Source organism: Mauremys mutica, chromosome 3, assembly GCF_020497125.1.
Source record: "Mauremys mutica isolate MM-2020 ecotype Southern chromosome 3, ASM2049712v1, whole genome shotgun sequence".
NCBI classification, from domain to species: Eukaryota; Metazoa; Chordata; order Testudines; family Geoemydidae; genus Mauremys; species Mauremys mutica.
Genome location: NC_059074.1, coordinates 799,499 through 822,668, shown reverse-complemented (window position 1 = coordinate 822,668; position 23,170 = coordinate 799,499). Strand labels below are relative to the sequence as shown.

General features: G+C 47.5%; 1 protein-coding gene across 1 annotated transcript in view; it reads right to left on the bottom strand.

Annotated features, from left to right (window-relative positions):
- Positions 1-4,577: 4,577 nt before the first annotated feature.
- LOC123366766 (ethanolaminephosphotransferase 1-like) overlaps positions 4,578-23,170 on the bottom strand; it is a 56,580-nt gene continuing 37,987 nt past the window's right edge. Inside the window, exons 4-10 of the mRNA XM_045010466.1 lie at positions 17,779-17,853; positions 16,946-17,208; positions 15,383-15,491; positions 13,849-13,897; positions 12,307-12,487; positions 9,967-10,149; positions 4,578-6,800 (exon numbers count right to left, since the gene is read on the bottom strand). Of these exons, the coding sequence (XP_044866401.1) occupies positions 6,684-6,800; positions 9,967-10,149; positions 12,307-12,487; positions 13,849-13,897; positions 15,383-15,491; positions 16,946-17,208; positions 17,779-17,853 (977 nt within the window). The 3' untranslated portion in view covers positions 4,578-6,683. The remainder of the gene's footprint in view (positions 6,801-9,966; positions 10,150-12,306; positions 12,488-13,848; positions 13,898-15,382; positions 15,492-16,945; positions 17,209-17,778; positions 17,854-23,170) is intronic.

The window sequence follows — 23,170 nt, the reverse complement described above, 5'->3', positions numbered from 1 at the left end:
CAATTCTAGAGCTAAAAGGATGAGACTGCCCCTCTCAAAGGCAACTGGACAACGGGTTCTACTGAAACCTTCAGGAAAAACAGACAATGAGAAAACCGCTAAAAGGTTTGGAAAATTTTATTCTTTACTGAAGTTTCATTTTCAATATTTTTTTTTACAATAAATATTTATCAGCAATAGCCTTTAACAGATTGGCATTCAAATCCACTGCAGTACTCTAAGCTCCCAACAGAGAGAGACATGGTTTGGTAGAACTCTGCATTGACAAGACAATATATAGTTATACTGTATTTTCCTGTTTAAATAAAGCTCTGTACAATCAGTTTGCTTAGCGGTGACTGGTCCCGGCCAGGCTATGGGCAGGATGTGACAGGATGTGCTTGCAGACCCACTCACGGCAGTGAAATGACAAGCAGAGGCTCTCAGAGCTGTGATACCAGGCCACAGTCACTCAGGGCCAGGCTCAGGGAACACGATGGGTCCACGTTACAGTTCCTTGCCACGGAAGCTTTTGTTTCTGTAGGTAGAAGGGGAAGTGTTGTCTTGGGGGTTACTTCCCCCCTTAGCGCAAAGAGTGAAGGGAGCAGGAGCAGGCAGTTGTATGCTAAGAGTCAATTAAGATGCCCCCTTCTTACTCAACAGACCTGCACTTAAGTGACAAGTCCCAATGAAAGTCAGATACTTTGGAAAATCCCACCCACAACTACTAGCATGAGCCTTTTCTGCTCCAACACCATTAGCCCTGCAGAGCCTGAACGAGGAGGGTTCTGCTCTGCTTTGCCATCCGTGGTATGGGCGTAACTGAGGGTAGGGTGTGGCCTGCACAGTCTCCATTGCTGGGGATGATACGTGAGCCGAGGAGAGCCCAGCTCGACTCTCAGAGTGCAGGCTGGATGAGCAGGGCGGGCAGTTAGAAGACCCGTTTGATCTGGAAGCCTGGGAGATACAAACACAGAGCCCACAACGTCATTGTTACAGAGGCACCTTCCCGAGCATTCTCAGCTCGGGCCTCCCGCACGCCTGCCCCCAAAGCACACCGTTCGGTTGAGTCGGCTCTGCACTCAGTTAAGGGCTTCCCTGGCAGGGGATGCTGTGTCAGAAGGAACTTCTTGCTGCCCAAAAAGCATGTCACCCTGGACCAGTCTGACCAGCTGTCAAGTAATAAGAAATAGGTCCTGGTAGAATGGAGCGAATGAGGCAGATTTATATCTGGGAATGAGACCATCACTCCAACCCAAATGCACCTGAACAATTAACTGGTTAGTAACAACTAGCACTACCTATTAATAGATCTTTATTCCTGGAGCATGTTCCATAAGACATATTGGAATCTTTATTCCTGGAGCATGTTCCATGTCCCATAGCTTTCCTCTGGGACGCGGGTCTGCTAAGAACGTGCTGCTACGTGATACCTCCCTGTTCTGTTAGGTTTTTCGCTGCTGCCGTAAGACAGAAAACAGGCGACACTGACCAGTCCAGCTACACTGTAGGATTTTTCCGATTTAATCAAGACCTCATTCAGCAGCGAAGAGATTAAACAAACGTCTGTTGCAGCTACGTTCCAAGTCAGCAGACACAAAACGCCATCTCCGCAGCCCTGGCCTGCCGCCACCTCCAATACAATGCTGCGAGGTAGACTGGGGACGTAAGGCAAACAAGGTACTAGCAAAGGCTTCCCTTGGCTACTACGACCCTTGCCCAGTTTGCCGTCCGTCTGCATTTCAGCAAAGCACCAACAAGATCGAAGACAGCCCAGCTGATCTCAACCCACAGTCCAAGACGCCCCCAGTGAGTGGCACATCACCTGTGACAGAGAAAGATTCTCCCGTGGCTTTCAGCAGGCAGATGATTTACCATCATCCCAGTAATGCAGCACAAGGAAAGAGGAGCCGGTCTCCTTTACAAATAAACCGAATCACCTAAATTCAAGTTGTTGGGTTTTTATGCCACTGTTAACACACCATTAGCTATAACCACAAGAGCTTCCCAGCTGTTCAAGTGACTTGCATAGCAAGCGGCAGCGCTGAGTGCATCTTTGAAGGACAAGTCTACACTACGAGGCTACATCGGCACAGCTACACGGATGCAGCTGAGCTGCTGTAGCGCGTCTGGTGAAGCCCTGCTATGCTGACGGGAGAGTGTCTCCTGCCGACCTAGTGCCAGTGTGGTCAGCGCTTAAGTCGATGTCACTTGTGTTGCTCATGTGTGTGTCTTTTTCACACCCCTGAGCACTGTAAGTTACATCAACTTACGCAGTAGCGCAGACCAGCCCTCAGCGGGTAGGAAAATTCAGCTGGGCCACAGCTTCCAAAAAAGCAACATTTATTTATAAAGATCCAACAAATCAGATCTGTCACTTTGGAAAGTCACAGGCCAAAACATTCTGCTAAGGTTTAGGAGCCCAGGTAGAAGACACCAGATTTTTAGAGGCCAGTTCTAGTTAGGAACTTAAGTATGGACTGTAGGAGCCTAACTTTAGAAACCCAAGATCTGAATATTTTTGCTGTAGTGACCAAGAAAACCCCAAGCTGCATGAACACATTAGTCATCCATTTAAAAAGAGCCGTGAGCTTCAGTACTGGCTGATTCCCCATCGGTACCCTAGATCAGGCCGCAAGCATGATAAATTCACCACACAGGGCACAGCAGGCCAGGTACAATCTCAACCCTGCAGTTCCTGCTTTTCTTATTGTTTGTACCCGATGGACCAACTGCAACAGAAATGCTTGTGAGGGATGCTAACTTGGACCACAATGGCTACTTTCATTAACATACCAGTGACTTCAGAGAGCTCTTAAACCCGCATGCATGTGCCCCAGCTAAATGCCTGTCCCATGAGCCAGATTTTACAGTCACGAGGTTGAACACGGGGGTCGGCAGAAGACGTTGCATGGGGGGGAGGGGGCTGCAGGTCTTGGGGCAAAGTGCAAGTCTGCGTTACACACACTCAGGAAGCCTCAGCATGGAAATGAAGCTGCGCGCGTAACGAACCGTTTTTCCGAGCGGAAGAAGCCACGCGATGGCATTTGTGTCTGCTCCCAAGGCTCCCAACACTCACTTCAACCAAAGACCCCTAATCGCAGGAACGCAAGGGGTCAAAGTGTCTTCATCAAGCCACTGGCTTATTTTCACAGTGCTCCGGCTAGTCTCTAGCACAGGAACGGGAGCAGGACGATGTTATGGCAACTGGCTTGTGGAGATTTAACGACTAACCAAGACAAGACATGGAACAGTCCATTTTGAAGCCACCTGCTTACCTACACTACCTGCCTTGGGCACGTTGCCAGCCTAGAGGTGTTCTTCCCCAATACTCAGCTCCGCCTGCTGATATTCCAGGCTGAGGTACAATTTACAGCACTGAGGCATCAGCTGGGGAGCATTTTTAAGGATCATAAAAGCAGCTGTGCAGCTCACTCAGGGCAAGGCAGAGGTCTCAAGAATTAAGGACACAAAACAAGTAGCTCTTTTACATGGGCAGAGAAACACAAGGGCTCAGAGTGCCTCTCAAATATGCAGAAGGGGCATTCTAAGCATGGGCAAATATGCTCCTGAGTCAGAGCATCATTCCTTCCAAACAGCACGGCACCGGAAAGGAACGCACACCTCTATGAAGGAAGAGGCCAGGGTGAGGAAACAGAATTTCCACCTTCATGTCTCCTCCTTACCCAGTATTTCAGAGGCCAGAACAATGGCCAAATCCAACCCTTCACTAGAGAACGAGTTATTTTTAAAGACCAAATTAGGAGAAAACACCAGTTTTCTTTAAAAATAAACCAACCCAAAAGATCTGCTCCCCCCCCCCACACTTTTGGTGAGGTGGCTGGAATTTTGTCCGTTTCTGATCAAACATTTCATTCCCCAGAATCCATGACATCAAGCATGTCAGTCACTAAATTCAGATAAAAACTGCGTGAATGAAAACGGTTTATTGTGTTGGGGGGCAGAACGTGCCCAGGGAGCAGAATCGGACAGGTAAGAGAGCTCATCCTGCCCTCATCTGCCTGAGCTCGAGCAGCATTCAAACTTGTTTCTAGCATAATTTGATTATAGATGTTTTGCTAGTCACAACATGCAATAAGTTAAGGCACCAAATTCCATGACTCCCCAAAGATACGCCTGTGTATGTAAAAGGTTTTGAGACATCCTGCCTTAAGAACATGTCAGTAAAATGCATGAAGGCGTTTAGATTGCAAGCCCTCCTCTAGCTGCCAACCTCCACACAACTGAGTGTGGGTTTTTCAGGGTATGTTTCCATGCACTGCCCAAAGGAATAGTTCCATGTACTCCACAGCCAGAGGAACAGTGACTTGGGAACCGAGCAGATAGGATCTCACAATGTAAACGCCACCCCAATCTGAACACAGCAGTGCTGCTGGAGGAGCGGAGATAGGGCGGAGAAATGGGACATGCCATAAAAGGAAAGGCATAACACATTTAGCTTCCTGCTTGGGACCCAGACATTTCTTAACGTGACTAGTCAAGGGGAACTGGCCCAAGTATTCCATGATCCATCAGCATGCAAACTGGAAACCCAACCTCAGCAACATGTCACGGCCGCAAAGGCAGATTGTGCAGTAGGAGAACGTTCCACAGAGAGTTAAACTGTGTGTCCCATTTTCAACATCTGGTTTCAAATTCTTAATGTTTCTTGTGCAACTATCATTTAAGTTAATTTGCCCATAATTATATATTTAATTCAACAGTTACGAGTTTCAAAAATTGAAGCACAGCCCAATTCCTCTGTACACTTAAGCTTTTTCTGTACAATGTCAGTAATATATATATATGAGAGAGTAAGCTACTTATTTCATAAGCTCTGAGGGGGAATAAAAGGTTTTTTCCTCTCCCAGATTAACACCTTCCTCCAGTTCCTGATGTACAGTCATGACACATTAACAAAACAACTACAACGTGTTTAGTCCAATCACCCCCACAGCCAAAAAACAAGATGGGAAACACCTAGAGATGGAAGCAGTAATGGTATTTTCCCGCTTGAAATTAAATTCTCCCCTTGTGTCTTGCAGGGTGTCCCTCTATCCATCAGCTATGATCCTGTACAGGACACCCCAGTGAGAATTCAAGTTCAAATTAAAACCAACCTATTTACAATAAATGCTGTGAACTGGCTTCTGGACGTTCTGTTTTGTATAACTTGCATGACAATGATTTACATTTACAAAAGAAAAGCGTTAAATAATAATGACAGTTAAGTTTTCCTAGAGCAGGAGATTTTTCACCCAGGGAAGGAATACACCATGACCAAGCTACTCCCCAGGTATGAATGAATTTGTTCCCACAATACATTATATATGAACATTCGTTGTGCTTGCCCACTTCCGAGTGCAGCCTGTCCAGAGCCTGGGTTTAGGCTGCACTCTTCATTCAAGCACAAATATTCATTAAATACAATGAACAGAAAAGAAAATCAGCACTCAGTCTTCACCACGACTCAATTAAATTAATTACAAAAAATAAAACCACTGAACGCTACCGGCTTAGCAGATGGCAAACAGAAAGCTATCGCTGGATGAGATGTGTGGCCTAGCCATCAGGACAGATGTGACCTAAATTAAATGGTAATTTAAAAAAAAAAATCACCTCTACTTTTCCCCAAATAAAATATCCACAAGTGTATGTGCATGTCAGCGGCTGTAAGAACTATTCAGGTGTTTTTCCAAGCTGTGGGATTTGCCACAGTGCAGTTATCTGGAGCTGTGATACTGCGTATACAGAGATTGTCCCACCCTTCCCGGGGACGTGCACACAAATTGCAGTGCCTACAGCAAGTCTGAAATGGGACAAGCTCCATGTAGCATGTAACGACTCCCCTTCCCCCTGCAAGCCAACCCTCTGATATTAAACGAGGTTGTACTGATTTATCAGAAGGGAGAACTTGGCCATGTGCTATTTTAGCTCTTGCAGGCGGTAATAAGCCACCCTCCACCCCAAAATAACCATTCCTGCTAAGAGCTCAAGTTCCCTTCATGGGCTCGTGATTAAAGAACACGTGGCCAGTGTATGGTTAACAAGAATACTGTCAAGATATGGTCCCAGTTACCCAAAGCTGGAAAAACGGGGGAGGGGGCGTGAGGGGGGAGAAGGGGAAGCTGCCGTAACCACTTAGTCAAACCCCTCAATCCCCAAGTCGTCCTAGTGGAAGATCATTTGAAGCTTCTAAACAAACATTCTGCATGAATGGACGTGTGCGCGCACATGCTGGGGAACTGCTCCCTAGACTAGCATCAAGGGACAAAGACCCTGTCAGATGACCTAACACTAGACAGCCGCGTTCGTGACTCATGTGCCTTCGCGTACGACGAGGACGTCCCTCACTGGCCCTGCAGCTCAAACGTCTCCGTTACAGATGTCTGGAGGCCATTGCTACTAACTCAGCTGCCAGGTTATTGTGGGTGACCGTGCGTTCTGAGTGATGCCATCCACGTCCCCAAGCCAGCTCTACCCAAACAGAGTTAGGGCTTGAGGACGTTCGGCTAATCTAATATACAGGAATAGTTGGAAAGGCTACTCCCCTTGCCTGGTTTCACCATAGGGCGGTGCGTGTTTTCTCAATGGCAGTCGGGGGTCTAGCCCTGGTGCTGAGCCCCCGCTGCCCCAGTGTCTGTCCAGAAGATCGATGTAGGTCTGTGGTGATGGTTGAAGTGCAAGCTATTTGCAGCAGTTATTTACAGTACTTGTGCTGACTGCAGGCTGATTTTCTCTTCTTCCCCTTCTAGTCAATCCATACTGGGCTTCTTTAGCGAGAAAGGTCGGATGTTGAAATGTTTGCTCAGCTGGCTTACCTGGGGTGGGTGGAGAGGAGAAAGAAAAGTTAAATGAGAGCAGTACATCAGCCAACATGCCTTCCACCTCAGCCTCAAACAAGCAAGGGGACTTGAATGGAGCAGCTCAGTACGCCTCAAGATTCAGGCCCAGGGCTGCAGTGAATTGGCAGAGTGCTGTATGTATGGGAAGGATGCATAGCCCCTGCCCATACTATGCTCAAGCCCAGCCAGGGCTGATAGTCACTCCTTTACAGAAGCCCTTAAGGGTACATCTACACTGCAATAAAACACCCCAGGCTGGCCAGTCAGCTGACTCTGGCTTGCCGGGGTTGGGCTGTAAAACTGGTGTAGACAGCTGGGCTCATGTTGTAGCCTGGGCTCTTGGACCCCATGAAGGGGGGAGGGTCTCCGAGACGCTGAACATCTGCACTGCAATTTTATAGCCCCACAGGCCAAGCCCCATGAGCCTGGCTCAGCTGACATGGGTGTTTGACTGCAGCGTAGACATCCCCTTACGCACCACAAGATGGACCAAGTGAGCCGCATGTGCGGCTAAAAAGGCTGAATCACCCCACATGGGTGCAGGAGCCCCGTCTCACAGGAACACCAGGCTCCTGCTGTGCAGGGCCAGCCCAGCCACACAGGACACTCCGCAAACTGGAGCGCCTCTCTCTCAGGATGGGTGTGATAATGCCGGCAGGCTCCCACCAAGCCGAAGCCTGGACACCGGGCCCACAAGCCACTAGCCCAGCCTGGGGCGGGGCGGCTGCACCAATTCTACACTCTACCGGCTCGGGGGACGACGGACTCTCCTTCAAACCATGCCACTGGGGTTTGCATTGTGGGGTCCAGCATGAGACTCTCCAAGAGGTTCCGATGAACAGAAATACTTACGGCAATTCCCGACAGTCCATCTAGTGCCGTATTGTGACCAGAGGCAAGCGCAAGAAACCCCCCCCAAGGATCAGTTCTGAGCAGGCTTCTCCAAAGGAAGTTTGTGCCCTATCCCTCCTCACCAGTTAGTGGCTGGTTTTAGCCCTGAAGCGTTAAGGTTTCTACGCCCTACAAAGAGATTTGTACCCTACCCAAAGTACCTGGATAGTCTCATTACACTTTTATATGGAATCTTAAACTCTTGGTCCCAACTGGTATCTTGTGGCAGTGAGTTCTACAGGCTAATTGCACATTGTAAACCAAATGCATTTCCTTTGATCAGTTTTTAAGTTTACTGCCTTTCCTCTCTGAACGTGCACTTGTTCTCGAATGCGCCTGGCCTGTTGTGAGCTGTGAAGCCGATGCTCATGCTTTAGCTAAACAAGTAACAAGGGCATACATAAATCACTCAGTTGAATACTAGTCATACATGAACTGCAAAACAACAAGCAGAGGCTGGCTCCCTTCCAGAGCGTGATCGCTACGTAGCACCCTCTTATAGCTCTGAGCTAACAGTGCCGGCACTAGCCTGTTCTGCCTAGCCACTCCCACCAGACGACAGTACAACAGGACATCGGCATGCAACTGTGCCAAGAGACAGTATGTCTGAGATTTGGAGACCCGCTTTTAATTATCCTTGAGAAGCCTCCTCTCGCAGTGACCTTCACAAGGCAGAAAGGGCTCATTTCCTCCTGACAGACAGCGGAAAGCCATGTCGGACTTAAAGGCTGCATTCAGGAAATTTGCTTTTTGATGAGATTATGCAGAGAGCTACGTCAAGTCATTAGGCTGGCTGAAACTTCAGAGTTGTTTTTAAAGCGATTCACATGGCTTGCAGGAAAAGACCAACACATACAGCGTGGCAGCTAAGCAACCACGTCACCCAAGGCCTGCTCACCCACAACTCAGGAGGAGAAACTGCAGATTCACTCTCACCGCACTGTGGGTCTTACAAAGGGGTTCCAAATGGGTGGGGGGGGGTTTTCAGAGAGTATAAGGCGAGAGAAGACCCTCCTGTGTAACAGGCCCGAGAACGTACCCACTGAGTCCTGCGTCAAACCTGTATCTTGCAAGGAGCTAGCGTATATATGTTTGAGCTGGCCTGAAGCGACAAGTGCTTGGGGTCCCATTCTGGCTGCTGAGCTGGTCATTTCCCTGTTCAATTGACCTAGGACAACCTAACTGGGCTCTTCTCACTGAGCAGCACTCCCACCGCCTAGATGTTCTGTGTCCTGCCAATTCCTTCACACAGCGCCGGTTCCCACAGTTAGCAGCAGTGCTTTCTTGATCCCTGAAGGCATCTGTATACAGGGGAGACTATTCCACTGTGCTCTCCCTTCCCAGCTTCTCCCCAGCAGAGGAACTCATTTCAGAAGCTTGAAACATGGCAGGTTCTAGGTCAGTAATTCAGGTTCTTTAGTAATTTTGTTCACTCTTTATTTAGTCAGCCATAACTATCACACTTCAGACAGAGTTCTAGTTACACTATGCCTGGGGCATCTGAAAGCAATATTTCAAAGGCGCAGTATGAAAAAATCAGTTAATGCCTATGGGAAACTTTATAAATCTGTGCACAGGGCAGAGACACTGTGTTCGGGTTAACACACTAAGGCTGTCCTCCCAAGCAGTGCCCCCTACTGGAGAGAGTGTCAAACTGATTCAAGTGTACAGTCATGTGCTACCCAGCAGCAGCTGCGGCCTTTAGAAAAGAAGTTCTAAGAAAGGTGAGATATTAGGAAGTGACTGGTACCTAGCTAAGTCCCCGAATAATGTATTTAAAATTAGAGATATGCCCAACCCGGTCTCTGGATCCCATTCTGATCTTGGCATTTTTCTGACCGATAGAACCATAACTACATCAGAACCTGGGCGCATTAAATCCATGTTTTACCAGTGTTTGGATCCTATGTTTTAAGCTGCAAACTGATCTAAGACAGGATGTGGATCCAGGGTTTGGATTAGACCCAGTCTTTAAATTAAACATCTAGAAGAATTTTTGCTGCAGCCGGGCTGTCAGTTCCTGGCATACAAAATAAGAGCTTTCAGATCCCACCTATTTAGCTTCCTTTCATGTTTTATATAAATGCCTCAATCTGCGTGGGAAATGCTTTTGGATCAGTGGTATTGCACCTAGTATTCCAGGTGTTAAATGCGACACCCCCTGCAAAACTGAACAGCAATGGGACAAAGTAAATCCTACAAGCAGAGCCGCTACAGTGAAACCCCAAGCCCAAAGGCAGATGTCACTTACCACTCCTACTCCGTAGTGGATGTGCGCCAGGGTGATGAAAGCAGTCAGTAGGTATAGGAGAAGATTTTCCCAATGTGGTGCGATTCCAGAGATCACCACAAAGATGACCAGGGCTAATGGCAGCAGCATCCAGTTGAGAGGCTGGCACCGGGTACTACTCATCTGACACACGATCAGCTGGCACTGGTGGGGCAGGAGGGAGAAAGAGGTCTGTTAGATATGCTTTGGTTTCCTTCCAACATGAGCCTCCAACCCATGAATCGCTCACTCAGAATATGGCAATGAGGGCTGTATCTATTGGGTTTCTGGGAAACGGGGCAGGCAGAAGCCCGCCCCATGCTAACGGATCCCACCCCCCAGCCTAAGGGGAGGATCTACAGGACCTCAGAAACCCACTAATTGCGGGGGACAACTAATAAAAGAACAGGGACAGGAGTGCAGTCAAAGGGTCATAAGAAGGGAGCCTGACGGGGACACCGAGCAGAGAACCCCGGACAGCGCCCACTGCTCCTCGAAGGAGTCAAGGGAGCCAGCGGACGCCGCCCAGAGGAACTCCGCCCGGAGACGTGAACGGACTAAGGATCGGAAACAAGCCCCACAGTCGCAGGAGTCTCCATTGGCCAACCGCCTCTCCCTGGTCGCGTAGATGGCCATTTGAGCCAGGGCGAGGAGGAGGTTGGCCAGGAGGTCCTGCGACTTTGTGGGGCCACGGATAGGGAGTGCATGGAGAAGGAGGTGAGGGGAAAAGTGCAGCCAGAAACGCAATAGGATATTGGTGAGGAGCCAGTATAGGGGCTGAACCTGGTGCACTCTAAGTAAACATGCGCCAAGCCTTAGAAGGCTTAAAACAGCCCAGGAGAGGGCTGTGGCTGGGAGCAAGCAGTTCCCAGGCTGATCAGGGAAACAGGGTCAGCTGTGGCCACGCCCCATCAGGGCTCAGCTGGCGCTTATAAGAGGGCAGTTGGCCAGGAGCAGAGTCAGTCTCTCTCGGTCTCTAGAGGGAGAAAGGCCAGGCTGCTGGGAAGCTGAACAGGGTACCTGAGGGGAGCAGGGCTGGGGAATAGGGCAAGGGAGCTGGGGAGCTCCCGCCTGGAAAAGCCCCAGGCTGCAGCCTTGTCAAAGGCCCAAAAGGTACTAGGGTACAAGGGTGCAGCCCAGGGTAGGCAGAGGCAGCCGCTCCAAACCCCCCTTGCCTGCAATGAGTGGCTTTTACACTGCAGTCTGCCCCAGTGAGCAGGGGCTAGATGGTGACTGGCAGTAGCCCAAGACTGAGGCGAGGTGGGGATAGTGGGTGGGGGTTCCCCTGGGTGGGGAGACCCGGAGAGCGGGTGTACTGCCAGGGGCAGCGCCCAAGGACAAGGGGCACCGGGTCTGGGAGGGACACGGGGGCCAGCAGCCTGCAGAAGGCGCTCCTGGGTCAAAGAGCTTATTCCCAGGACGACAGACAGGAGGCACCGCAGGGGTGAGTCTCGCACCATTACAGGGCCATGTACGTCTCTAGAGCGATAATTATTAAAACATGGACAATCATCTGCTCTAAATGTTCCCAAATACTGAGAACGTTTCCATTTTGACATGAATTCCTCTTGTGCATATAACCAGAGAAATCCACATCAAGAGCAGACAATCACAAGGATCGATTTGCATTGGTTGGCCAATTCTGGTTAAATCTGACCGATCTTATGGACAAAGTGAGTAGAAAACTCTGCCGAGTGGGAAAGACAGGAAGCCCTGCTTCTGGGCACAGTCCGAGGATAGCGACCGATCTATGATTAAAGCGCCACAGCTTCCTAATCATCATCACCAGGACTGGCCTTTTGTCATGCAAGGCCCGGATTCCATGGCTTAACAGTATTCATGATTTTGGGGGATGAGGGCGGGGGCTTCATGTCTGCAGGCAGATGTGACAACACAGCTGAACCAAGTTCACCAAGAACCTTGCAAGTGACCATGTTAAAGCTGAGAGAGCAGGAACTCTATTACGTGAATTGTCAGCCAGTATCAGGGAGGGGTGGAAAAAGCACATGCTGGGATTTCTCTGGTTTGGGGGGGGGAAGTGTCAGATCTGGTTTACAGGACACGTTTTTCAGCTCTAAAAGGGTCAGCGCTTCTCTCCTGCCCACTTCAGTCACGGCAGTGCAGCAAAGTGGTTTAGTTACAACAGATACAACCCACAATTCTTGGCATTTTCATTCTGGGTTTGATGTGCCTTTCCACCTCATTAGCAGACTGGATCGTTCATACAACATAGCCTGACAAACTGCCAGCTCTCACCACTGTGCTAATTCAAATCAGCCACCCCCTGCCCACGTGCATTTTAGTGGCAAATAGCGCTCTTACTGAAATGTTGGCGAAGGCTGTTCCAACCATGAAATAGAAGAGCCTGGGATGGACCTCCAGGATGTCTGATGGTGACATGAAGATCCAGATCATGCACAGGATGAACAGCAGTGCTGGCGAGAAGAACGGCAGCATGATTTCGTACACTGACCTGTGCTTCAGTGTGTTGCTTTTATAGGCCCTGAAAGGCAAGAGGAACATACATCTTAACTCAAACTCTGGGAAGCCACAGCTTCTAACAGAGACAGGCACAAGCCTTCCTTTGGGAACTCTCCAATCCGGGTGCCTTGGGCACCTGCCCCGAAGTGGAGTACGACATGCACAGGCTGGGCAGAGCCCAGCAGTAGGAATTTAGCTGTTGTGTGAGAAGACAGGCAGGAGGCCAGGCTCAGGTCAGACACCCCAGTGAATAATGCACCCATGATAGTTACGTGTTGCTTATTCAGATGGGTCTTTGGTAACCCTGCATTAGTGGACGATGGAGTTCAACGCTGAAGTAATAACTGGCCAATCCCAGATGCAGCCTTTTAAGGAGCTGGCAACAAAGGGGAGAACTGGGGCTCCCAAATGGAGTTCAGACTACGGCACTGGGCCTGGGCTCAGGAAACAATTCGGATGAGAAAGACACGGTTTCCTGCACAGCTTCCTTCTTGCAGAGCCAGTGAGAGGCTATATCGCCCGAGTAGGTTGAGCAATGAAATCTCAGTCTGGGTAGGCAAGAATCAAATCACCCAGATTTATGCCAGGTGCTTAACATTCATTTTGTCTGCCAGCCGTTCATGGCTAGTTCAATATTCACAGCAGCCATTCTCAGGGTCACCAATTAACTTCTGCAAATCAGGAAATCCGCAGGGGATGTGTAGGATTTTGTTATTAAAGTAAGTAAAGGGGGGTGATGGGGGAGGATTGTGTTTTGGAATCCACCCCCTACTCAATCCCTCAAGGGGCCACTTCCCAGGTTGCCCTGTTCTTCTCTGACTATAGAGCCAGACGTGCCGCTAATACAGCAGCGGAGAACAGAGATCTCAAAATGCACTGGTTCCACTTGACCTGAGCTGCTTGGCCTGCACGCAGGGACTAGGGTGACCAGATGTCCCGATTCTATAGGGATATTCCTGATATTTGGGACTTTTTCTTATATGGGCTCCTATTACCCCCCACCCCCATCCCGATTTTTCACACTTACTATCTGGTCACCCTAGCAGGAACCTGTGCTCACAGCAAGTCACATTACTGTATTAACAAGGGTGGCATCTCAAACCCGTCTCCATCTCAAGCAGGAGTTGCCTTTTGGGCTCCAGGGAAGCTGCCAGTGAAGGTAAGGAAGTCTAATTACCTTCCTTACCTATAAGGAGTCTAATTTACAGAAAGCTATGCCAAGTCATGGCTCTCCTTCTATTACAGCCTGGCAGTGCTGGGCCATCAATGCACCGTGCTCTCCACTTACTTCTGCCTGGCTAACTCCTAGTACAACAGGAGCACCACATGCAGTGCCTCAACCCTGCAGAATTAGTTAGTTCACATGACTTTTGGAAAACTTACTTGTAAAAGTTAATCAAACTCATGGGCACAGTCACTGTGAGTGCACACCCTGAAAGAGAAAGATCGAAGTTAAGGCAGCGTAGTAATTCAGAGTCCATCGTAACCCCTGAACTCCTTTATGAGCATTGGCGGTGACAGTCTGCTAACCATCATGCATCTTTTTCTGGTTTTTTTTTTTAAAAACAGTCATTTGCAACATTACAGTAGCTAAAAGCTTACTTAAACCCACTGTCACCCCACTGCTGCTCAGATTTTTTTAATGGCCATTAACATGATTTGTATATTTGACTCAGTGCTTCAAAAAAATAAAAAAGCCCCGCCTTGGTTAGTGAAGTGCCAATAAATACATTTATGGAAATAACTTTCTTTTTGTGAAAACATGTATTTATCTGCATTTTGACCATAATTCCCAAGACGACACCTAGTGGACAGCAGAGAAAGCATTATCAATGGTGTCACTTTTTCATGCAAGGAGGGCGTATTTCGGACACAGTCAGGTTATTATAAGGACAGAAGCAAACAAAAGTACCTAGATTTAATGTGCACCCTTTAGGACATGAGAACTGCCATTAACAAAAGCTTTAGTCATTTGACTAAGTTTCATGGACCTCCCTGAAGGGCCAAAGTTCCATGAAACCCCAACACACTTTGAAAGCTGCCAGGGTGGCCAGCAGCTAAGAGATTAAATGGGCTAAAGCTGAAGTTTGACCATGACCTCCCAGCAGGAAAGCTGCCTCAGAAGGCATCTTTTGAAGGCTAGTGGTACCAAATTACTTCTCTGCCCAAAGGGTGAGCCACAGATACATTCAAAACCAGACAGCAGTAAAGCTACCCAATTCTTCCTGGCCAGCCAACCTGAACACACTTCAGCTCCCAGGCTGATGTGAAGAGGCAGTTCTGATACATTACTCTGTGGAGAAGAGTGATGATGTAGATTTACATCTTCTCACACTCAAGGCTCAACTCATTCTTGCTGTTGGGAACTACAGACCAATCTGCTGCAACAGCTAGATTCCAAAGGAGAGTGTCTCTGACCACGCAGGCTGAGGCATCTAAATACAGACCTATTATCTAGCTCAGGGGTGGACAGACTGCAGCCGCAGAGCAGTTCCCAGCCACCCTTGACGTTTAGTATGAAGGTGCAGACTATGGAAACAAGTGCTGGCATGTATTACTTCCATGCTGCTTAGCTTAGTATGGAGCATTGCATGCTGGGACCACCTCCCTCCTGCAGCTTTGTTTGTATTAAAGGAGGAAGTTGGCTGCAATCTTCTCCATTCTTTACAAATTAGATGCAGCTCATGGCGACTTAGACGGTTCTCACCAAAACCTCCATGGGACTAGTATCAGACCCTGTGCATTTTGTTGCTTTCAGTCTAGACCAAGACTCGTTCAGGCAAGTTTTCTACAGAGATATTTTATTAAGTTTCTCTTTGCTAAAAATATAAACAAATGCTGACTTTTTTCAAGTGAAACACTGGCTATTGGTAAAGCGGTGGTGGTTAAAAATAGGCTTCAACATGGAGCTTCTTACCAATAATCATTGCAGTGAATAGGTCTCTATATAAGAAATTAAACAGGAAAGGTGCATACCAGGCCTCAACTCCCACAATCGCTGTCACTATGTAGACAACTGAAATGGTCTGAAAAGGAAATGCAGAGAGAGCGCAGACAAGCATTAGCAGCTGGAAAGACGGGTCGGACCAAATGTGCTTTTGGGGGGGGTGACCATTCCTCACCAGGAGGCTCTGGGAGCCGCGAGCGCTGCTTTCCAATCAGATTTTCACTCCCCAGCTTTAGCTTTAAAACAAGAGGAAGCCTTATCTCCAGGTCAGATGCCACCACAGCACCCCAGGGCAGCTTTTAGAACTACATGGGGCCCCGAACGTATGCCCCATTCCCAGGTTCCTATGCTGACTGCATGTCAGGAACCAGCCCAACCTCTGTTTCCAGCACCATGACCAAGGAAGCCTCACCGCTAGTCTGGAAAGGGACGGGGTGAGGCAAAGGTTGCTTGGTCACCGTGAGTTTTAAGGCCAGTCCGGAAAGTGGATAGCAAGGAGAGGGGCCTGTGATGCTCTGCCCTGCCCACCCTCCCACCCCCTGGGAGTTATCGGTTTGCACATGCACCTGGGTATAATCCCACCTCACTGCTGGATTGACCAGCACAAACAGAGGACAGTTGTACTTCAACAGCACCCCAGCACCCGCCGCCAGAGCCCCATCTAACTGCCTCCTGTAGCAACCCAAACAATGGTATCTTCGGATTGTTTGATGCATGATCAGGAAAATGCACCATGGATTAGTGCCAGGTTAGGAGAAACTGAAGACGCGGGCCAGAGGATGACTGATTGCAAAGGACTAGAGAAACCACGATTTTACTGATGGAAGGGGCAGCTTTCAAGGGAATTTCTAGTGTTGTCCAACGATTCAGTAGAGATACCTGAACTCGTGGCAATCGGTGCTTCTACAACCACTGGACCCGATTCAATCACACACAAGTATAAACTGCTAAGTCGGTTCTGTTACACGGGTGCCACAACAGAATCAGGCCCAGTCAGTTTTGGACAACCAACAATTATTAGTATCCAGTTTTTAAAGACATTTCATTTCCCTGCTAATGCAAAAACCTATGTCAACAAAAAGAAACTTGCAACACACATCACTTCTCTGCTGAAGAGAAATCAGATCTGTCCCAATCTAACTATGCAATGAAAGCTTCATGATAACTTCCTCCCTTGTTCCTTGATTCATTAAACTTGACTTTACTCATGGGAGCAGTCTGCTTTGCTGAATCAGAGCTTCATAAAGTAGCACTGATGATACAGTTCCAGCTATTGCACCCTGCCACCAAGCAACCAAGCTTTCTGCCCTCTGCCAGAAAGCTCTCCTTCCTGACGAACTCAGGATATCGTTAGCTTTAGGTGTGGTGATGATGGGCACTCCATGACTACTGGACAGATGTCACCAAGGGAAAGATGCCAGGGCAGCACACGCCCCTACACGCGCTACACAAATAGTTCTGGCAATTCGCCAAAGCTTGCCCACTGTTTTCTAAATCAGTATTTTGAAATCAAGAGGCAGAAGGGCTACTTACCACCTGGCTGATGTCATATCCCCAGGGCAGGAAGAGAATCCCTGTGTTATATTTCTCCCAATGGGAGAGGATGAAGGAAAACAAAACCACCCACAAGAGCAGATAGAGAACGAAGACGCTGACACCATTGGATCCTCGTCCAAAGGTGGAGTAAACAGTCACTACGAAGAACATGCAGGCCCAGCTGTCCAGGCCGTGGTCAAAGAGCTCCCCCAAGGGAGTGCTGGAGTTTGTTCGGCGCGCTTGCTTCCCATCAACACCATCTGGAAGGGAAGCACACAGAGAGGCAAAGTTAAACATCTCCAGGCAAAGCAAGGGACTCCTCTGCAGCTGCCAGATAATGTGTGCACTGCTGAGAAGCAGCAATCAGCTTCAGTATCCAGCACTGTCCGTGGGGTGCAGAGATTGAAAAAAGTAAAAAAATAAGAATAAAAACCACCACCACCACACAAAAAAAAACCACACACTTAGGAAGAGTCTATGTTAAATATTTAACAGAAATCTTCTTTCAATATTTCACCAGTAACCCCATAAAGTCAGTTCTGATAGGAAGAGACATCTACTTTTATGTTCCTCCCTGGAACAAGTGGGTAAAACAAAACAGTGGCAGTTTCCAGAGGCATCTCAGCCAGTGATGTGTCACTCAACAGAGCAAGGGGTGGCAGGGAACCGAAGAATTACCCAGAATCAGAGTTTTGTTTCTAGGAGCGGGGGCTGAGGGGAAGGGTTGGGAAACACGGAACTATGACAACAGTTCACTTGACTAATTAAAGTCATTATGATGATAGGCACATTAGAAATCCATAACACATCATAAGAATCTCAAGTCTTACCAAGTGTATATGCCACGAAGTTGAGGAGACCCACCATGACCCACACTCGATTTGGAACATGCTCATGATCAGGTGCTGTCGAGATTGCAAAGAAGATTGGAGAGTTGAGTACACACACACACACACACACCAGCAGGTTATGCTTTGATACAAGAGATGCTTTCAACAAGAATTGTTTTAGCAATTAATTGGAACAAGGTTCTGTCCAAATCTGTGGGTCATCTCACTCCTTTAAAGTCTCTCAGTGTGCTTGTACCACCGAAAGGAGATGCATCAAATCAGCCTTCACTTGCTCAGTTCCTACCAGCATTATCTTACGCTTTTCTGCAAGGCATCCAGTAGATCATGAAGATCACACTTTTTGCTGAATTTGTCAAAGATCTGGGCACACACTCAAGTTTCACACACTCAGATAGTGCATATGCCTCCTTTCCCCATACCCTAAAACATGCAACAACATTTTCAATGGAACTTAGGCACTTTTGAAATTTTTACTCATGAGCTATTTTAAGAGTTTAGAGCACAGGATAAATTCTAGACTGTAATTACATGGATCTGCATTTCCTGGGATGAAAGTTGAAGTACCTAGTTACGGTACAACCACGATCCTGGATTTCACTGCTAGGATGGCTTTGTTGCCCTCTGCACCCCACCACATTCGCCCTTCTGGAGGACAGAGAGAGCAAGAGTTCCAGATCTTTGTGCTGTGGGCAAGATGAAATTCTGTCTCCACATGGGGGAGCTTTAGTTTTTAATGTATTTATTTTGTGGCAGGTTGCAGTCACAGGAGTTAAGAGAACGATGCCAGGAGAGGGTGAGTCCATGAGCCGCGTGCCATGTAATCACGATCCTGTCACTGAAAGTGAGGATGCTTTGCTGTCATGGAAACAGAGGTGGGCAAAGATAGAAGTTCCCAGCTGCTTACTCACTGATGCCAAAAATGAGTATCAAACATCTGCAAAGCGTGAGTCTATTCTGAGAAGGGACTGTGTGAAAGCAGTGGGGATGCACAGATCCATAGATTCCAAGGCCAGAAGGGAGCATTGTGGTCATCTAGTCTGACCTCCCTGCATAACACAGGCCAGAGACCTGCCCCAAGATAATTCCTAGAGCAGAGCTTTTAGAAAAAGATCCAATCTTGACTTAAAAATTGCCAGTGAGAATTCACCACAGCTCTTGGTAAACTGTTCTAATGGTTAATTACTCTCGCTATTAAGAGTTTAGGCCTTATTTCCAGTCTGAATTTACTGAGCTTCAACTTCCAGTCACTGGATCATGTTAGCTTCTTCATGAGGTTGATGGATTTCCACTCCATACGGCTAAATGCAGTGCCTTGCATGGTGTCAAGTATCAGAGGGGTAGCCGTGTTAGTCTGGTTCTGTAGAAGCAGCAAAGAATCCTGTGGCACCCTATAGACTAACAGACGTTTTGCAGCATGAGCTTTCGTGGGTGAATACCCACTTCTTCAGATGCAAGTCTTGCATCCGAAGAAGTGGGTATTCACCCACGAAAGCTCATGCTGCAAAACGTCTGTTAGTCTATAAGGTGCCACAGGATTCTTTGCTGCTTCTACAGAACCAGACTAACACGGCTACCCCTCTAATACTGGATCATGTTAGATGTTTCTCTGCTAGACTGAAGAGCCGATTATTAAAATATTTGTTCCCCATGTAGATACTCATATAGACTGTAATCAAGTTGCCCCTTAAATTTCTCTTTGTCAAATAGATTGAACTCCTTGCGTTTATCATTACAAGGCAGCTTTTCCAGTCCTTTAATCATTCTCATGGCTCTTCTCTGAACTCTCTTTAATCAATCAACATCCTTCTTGAACTGAGGATACCAGAGCTGCACACAGGATTCCAGTAGCAGTCACACCAGTGCCAAATACAGAGCTAAAACAACCTCTCTGCTGTAACTCAAGATTCCTGTTTCTGCATCCCAGGGTCTTTTGGCCACAGTGTCACACTGGGAGCTCATGTTCAGTTGATTATCCACCCCCCCCAATATTTGTTCAGAATCACTGCTTCCCAGGATGGAGTCTCCCATCCTGTAAGTATGGCCTGCACTCCTTGCTCCTAGATGTATACATTTACAATACGGTTAAGTATAAACGTATACATCTAGGAACTAAAGAAGGTAGGCCGTTCTTACATATATATATTGTCTGTCAATGACTCCATATCCTCCACACCAAGGCACACTTTTCCTTACTTTCACTTTATCTTTTCCCCAGCCAAAATGATGGTGGAGGACCAGTAAGGACTTTTCAAAGCCCCTTGAGTAAGGATAGGATTTTGTCCGATTCTGTGACTTTAATGGAACTCCATGACTTCTTTGGCTTCAGCCCCCACCAGAGCAGCCCCCCGGGTGCCGGGCTGGAGCAGCAGCAGTCAGTCCTTTCTGCAGGAGCAGTAGCAGGGCTGGAGCAGCAGCTGGCGTTCCCGATAGAACCCCCTTTCCCGGTATTTAGTGAAAGCCGGGGACAGGTCACGGACTTCCATGAATTTTTGTTTACTGCCTGCAACCTGTCCATGACTTTTACTAAAAATACCCATTACAAAACCTTAACCTTACCCCATGAGTCACAGCCCAAACATGCCTGACACTTTTTCTAGGGGTACCATAGCAGAGCATTTTAAAGTCTGCTTCCTGTAAACAGTTTAACTGCTGGATGAACAGAGATTACACTTGAAGTATATCCTGTCTCCCCACCCCAAACCGGGGACACCAGACAGACATACTTTCTAGGCAGTAAGACAATCCAGCAGTTGCAGTTATGGTCATTCATCTCCAAGAACTTGTTAAGCAGTTAGTCAAGCCTGCAACATGGAACCTTACTCCACAGGGAGCACAATGCTCTCCAGAGTCCGCAGCTAGAGCAGGGACAACATTCTTCCACACCGTGCCCAGCTAGGATGTGCCCATTTCCCCTAAACATTCTTGGTAAGAAAAAGTCAATGGAAGTTTTGCCATTGCTTTCAATAGGGCCAGAATTTTACCCTTTGGTGATTTAGACCTCAAGAGATTCCCAACCTCCACCGGGCCACTGATGAAAACCCAGAGTTAGAAGCAAGCTCAGTGTAAGTTTCTCATATACAGCACATTCTGCCAGTGCACCTAAATCCTGACCGACACCACCAACTCAGGCTGGTATTAGCTTTATACGTGTGCTAGGCAGACAGCTGATGTGGCAACCAGCCTTCTACCTGCAGGGCATGGTTTCTGGCCAAGGACAGGAGAGATGAAATCTGAGATAAGGTTGTAGGGGTACCCACACCACCTTCCCCAGCGACTTGATTCTTCTGTCTGCAGCAATGTACCACTTCCTGAATAATAAGCTACGGCCCTGCTACCTCTGTGATTCAATAGTGCGGCTAGATATGGATTCTGGGACCCTTCAAAATCCCAGAGCAACACAAGGTAATGTGAAGTGGCCCCCAGAATTCTTAAGCAACACAACTTTATCGTGAGATGGTAACAGCACACTGGATCCAGAACAGATAGAACAGCTCTGAATTTACCATTCAGGTCAGAAAAGGTTCTAACTCAGCTAATGCATCTCAATCCTGACCCACAGCATCTGCTTTTCTAGGCCACAGACCCCACACGGCTACTTTGTCCTTAAGCAACCTTCAAACTACAGCATGTAGCATTTTATTTTGGTGTAAGCAGCAACTAATTGTAATGTCAGGGGGTAGTGTGGGCCAAGGAACTGATCGTGGTACTGGGCGCCAGACACTCCAGAGAGTCCTAATCTCTGCTTGATCATTTACTCATTGTGTTACCTTGGGCAAGTCACTTAGTCTGAGCCTCGGTTTTCCCATCTGTAACATGGGTAGGATACTTACCTATAGCTGAAGCCATTAAAAGGATAACATGCATTAACTGTTCTCACATCTCACTCCCATTACACGGGAGGAGGAGAATTGTGGTAGGAGAATTGTGGTAGTCTCAGATACCATCTGTGCACTAACCACTGTCTCTCATTGTCCCTGTAATCTGGTGATTAATATCCAAGAAGTATTCTGAATATGTAAAGCAATCTATAAGTACCAAGTATTATTAGTATTTGGCCGAACACCTGGAAATACCATTTGACTGGAGCCAAATATTAGATACAGGAATAAGTTATAATGTGCCACATTTAAACGTTCATTTCAGCAGGATATTAACGTGGATAGCGAACTTGACAGATGATATTTTTCTCCAATTTAAACATCCTATTACTGCATATGAGAAAAAACACTGCAGATCAAATATCTGTTTTATGGGAATTGCAATACAAAGCCATTAGTCATAAGTGTTCTTTCCATTTTTTCTCCAATGATATTTTGGAAATGACACCGATTCTGTCAAGAATGGACTTTAATAAAATGACTAATTGGTTTCTAAAAAACTAGAGGTGGACTTATACACGCTGGTCTTAGAGACCTGATTCTGGCGGCTCTTTTGCTGAGCGTGTTTGTTTGTTTGTTTTAAGAGGCACAGTTTGTTGACAGTGGCAAATCAGTTATAGGCTCTGCCTTACCAAACAGACATAAAGGTGAAAAGCTGTTCAGAGACGTTCAACAACATGATCCAGGGGTTGACTTACAAGCCCTTCCCTACAATCTGGCCTCTGACAAACCTGGAGTAATTTAAAAGAACAATCCATTCAGGAAGGACATATGCTGAGAGCATTAGCAGGTCTGATGCCCAGGCAGAAGAGACAGTGTATCTGATCGTCTACAATAGACCATGTCTTGCCATATGCACATTGCTTGAAACTTCAAAGCAGTCTTCCCTCCCTCATGGGTTCATGGCAGTTGATGAAATCCTGAAAATATATCAGAGACCGAAGCTTTGGAACTCAAAAAACCTTTCCCCTTGTGGGTTCGCATGCTGACCTACTTCTACTGCTCTTACAGACCAGAGGGTTGGATTGTGGGGTGTTCTGCCTGTCTCACAGCACAGGGCACAAGACCAGTCATAAAAATCACGCCCAGGTAATACACTAGTTTCTCAAGTGAGATGATGCAAGCCCCATCCTTTGGAACTTTAGGCCTGAACACTTTGAGAACATCCTGCAGAGGACAAGCCTGCTCTGGCAGGGAGAAGGACTGGATGATCTGATGGGGCTTCTCCATCTGATTGTACGACTCGCAGGTACTATGAAAAACAGATCATAAGACCGAGGAACAAGACAAGGAGTCTCTCAAACCTGCTGCCTGCCACATTTCACGACTTCAGTGTCTGAGGGAGAAAAGGAACTGCAATGACAGAAGCAGGAAGGTCTGGTACGAAAATCCATTAGACAAAGGGGAGCAGCGAGGGTAGTGCTGGAAGAATGGACCAGAAGGAAGCAGACCTTCTATTCCCTACGGTCACAACTATCCATTGGGAAGAGGAA